Genomic DNA, 2,369 nt, shown 5'->3' on the forward strand with positions numbered 1-2,369 from the left:
AATGGTGGTGAAAGCAAGGAGAGCAATGGTAATGTTAATAGTGATGCCATTAGAGAGGCAGTATTATAATGCTTACAAATACTGGAGCCAGACTAGTATTGAATCTCCTCTGAACGGCATATTATCTGTGTTTCTCTGAACAGTTTACTTAATTCTCTGTGCCTCATAGGACTATTATAAAGAATAAGCGAATTAATGCACAAAAAATAATTTGGAACAGAACCTGGCATTTTAAAGGCTTAATGTATAAATTAGTAATATTTATTATGTAGAAAATTATTCTTAGTTTGGACTAATTTTCCTCTATGAAACTTTGTCAAATCTCTCAATTGCTTCTAATATTTATCTTTCTAATAATGCCGTCCATGCTTGCTGAAAGTACTATTATTTGTCATGTGTTACAAGTTTTGAAATTCTATTTTCTGATCTTTTACTTTTTCTCCAGGACACAAATCTATTTATTCTTGATGATGACACAACGATGATGACAATGATCATGATGATACCAATGATCATGATGATACATTAAACATCATATTTGAAAGCCATATGTGAAAGTCACATTTTGATGCGGCGAAACATGCGGACAATGGCTCTGCGGATCTCCTTTGTCTTGGCGCTATAAATGAGAGGATTGAGCACAGGAGGTACAAAAAGGTAGACATTGGACATGAGGACATGTATGTAGCGTGGGACATGCTTCCCAAAGCGATGCACTGTGGAGACTCCAATCATTGGCACATAAAATGCAAGTACAGCCAGGATATGGGACACACATGTGTTGAGAGCTTTGAGGCGTTCCTCGTGGGAAGCAATGGCCATGACAGAGCGCAGAATGAGCACATAGGAGAGGAAGATGGAAAACAGATCCATGCCAAAGGTGGATACAAGAACAAAGAGTCCATAGATGCTGTTGATAGTGATATCAGCACAGGCCAGCTTCATCATGTCTGGGTGCAGGCAGTAGGAGTGGGAAAGAACATTGGACCGGCAAATAGGCAGCCTCATGATAAGGAAGGGAAGAGGAAAGAGGGTAATGAAGCTCCGAGCAGTTACAGCTACACCCATTCCAACAATGACTCCATTGGTGAGCACAGTGGCATAATGCAAGGGATCACAAATGGCCACATAGCGGTCAAAGCTCATGGCCAGGAGAATACCTGACTCCATCATGGAGAAGGAATGAATGAGAAACATCTGGATTAGGCAGGCATCAAAAGCAATGTTTCGGGCATTGAGGCAGAAGGTTCTGAGCACAGTAGGCAGTGTGGCCATGGACATTGCCACATCACTGAAGGACAGCATGGACAGGAGGTAGTACATGGGCTTGTGGAGGCTGGGCTCCATTCGCACAGCCTGCAGGATCACTGTGTTGCCCCCAAGGGCCACAACATACATCACACAGAGGGGCCCAGCTAGCCAGGAGTGAGAGCTCTCCAGACCAGGGATACCAGTCAGGAGGAAGGAAGCAGGACGAGTGACATTGAATAATCCCATGCAGGTGGAAACAGGACACTTTTCAGGTGAGACCTTCTGATCTGGAGATTTCTGAGAGTTGCACTTACTGGAAGAGAGGAAATCAAGGAGTGAGAGACACAGCAGATGATGTCTTCTCAGTTGGAAATGGATGCATTCATGAAATCACTGTTTGGGGGGAAATGCAGGCAAACATCCTTTCTTTACATTTTAGGCTCATCTGGCCACACCGGCTGGGCTACTATTTCCCTCTGTTGAATGGAAGAAGAAAGACATTTGAAAAATACGTCAAAAATATCAATTAGTTACAAGGAAAATATTTCAATGGTATTTTTCACAAGTTTAACGTCTTATAAGCATAATTGAATGGGAATGTTTTAGCTATAGTCGTTAAAAGGACACCAGGAATTTGAATTATCAGTAGCTCTTGGAAGTATTTATTTAAATACATTCTTGAAAATGTTGTTTAATTCAGATGTGTCCCTGATTAATGAGAGCATCTCCCAGAGTTAGTTTGAGTTATGTGTGTCACCAAGGGAGTAGAAGAGGGAGGGGGAGGGACAGTGGGATATGGAGGAAATGATTGCCCTTGTACATCAGCTTTTCGTTGTCAGAGTTGCTGCAAAAACAGCAACTAAGAAACCATATGTTTCTGCAAAGGCACAAAGCTGTTCATCCTTTTTAAAAACATGTGAATTCTTCCCTCAATATTCTATAGGTACACTAACATGCAGCCTATGGAAGGGCATTGTTCCAGATACAGACTTTCACAGTCATAGGCTCTCAAAATGTTCATTATTCACATAGACACACTCATGACCCTCCACACCAGCCTTATACAGGATCCCGTTCATACTCTTACAACACTTGCCGACAGCTCTCTATCTCTTGCC

General features: G+C 42.0%; 1 protein-coding gene across 1 annotated transcript; it reads right to left on the reverse strand.

Moving 5' to 3' along the window:
- Positions 1-558: 558 nt before the first annotated feature.
- On the reverse strand, positions 559-1,497 carry LOC139018107 (olfactory receptor 51I2). Its single transcript, XM_070426748.1, has one exon. It carries the CDS (start codon positions 1,495-1,497, stop codon positions 559-561), a length of 939 nt encoding a protein of 312 aa, XP_070282849.1.
- Positions 1,498-2,369: the final 872 nt, after the last annotated feature.

Source organism: Myotis yumanensis, unplaced genomic scaffold (assembly GCF_028538775.1).
Source record: "Myotis yumanensis isolate MYYU_CA2020_CCGP unplaced genomic scaffold, mMyoYum1.0.hap1 SCAF_10, whole genome shotgun sequence".
Classification (NCBI taxonomy): Eukaryota; Metazoa; Chordata; class Mammalia; order Chiroptera; family Vespertilionidae; genus Myotis; species Myotis yumanensis.

Bases quoted from the DNA above. Each gene is read 5' to 3' on its own strand.
- LOC139018107 (XM_070426748.1), bottom strand. From the start codon at position 1,497: ATGGGATTATTCAATGTCACTCGTCCTGCTTCCTTCCTCCTGACTGGT.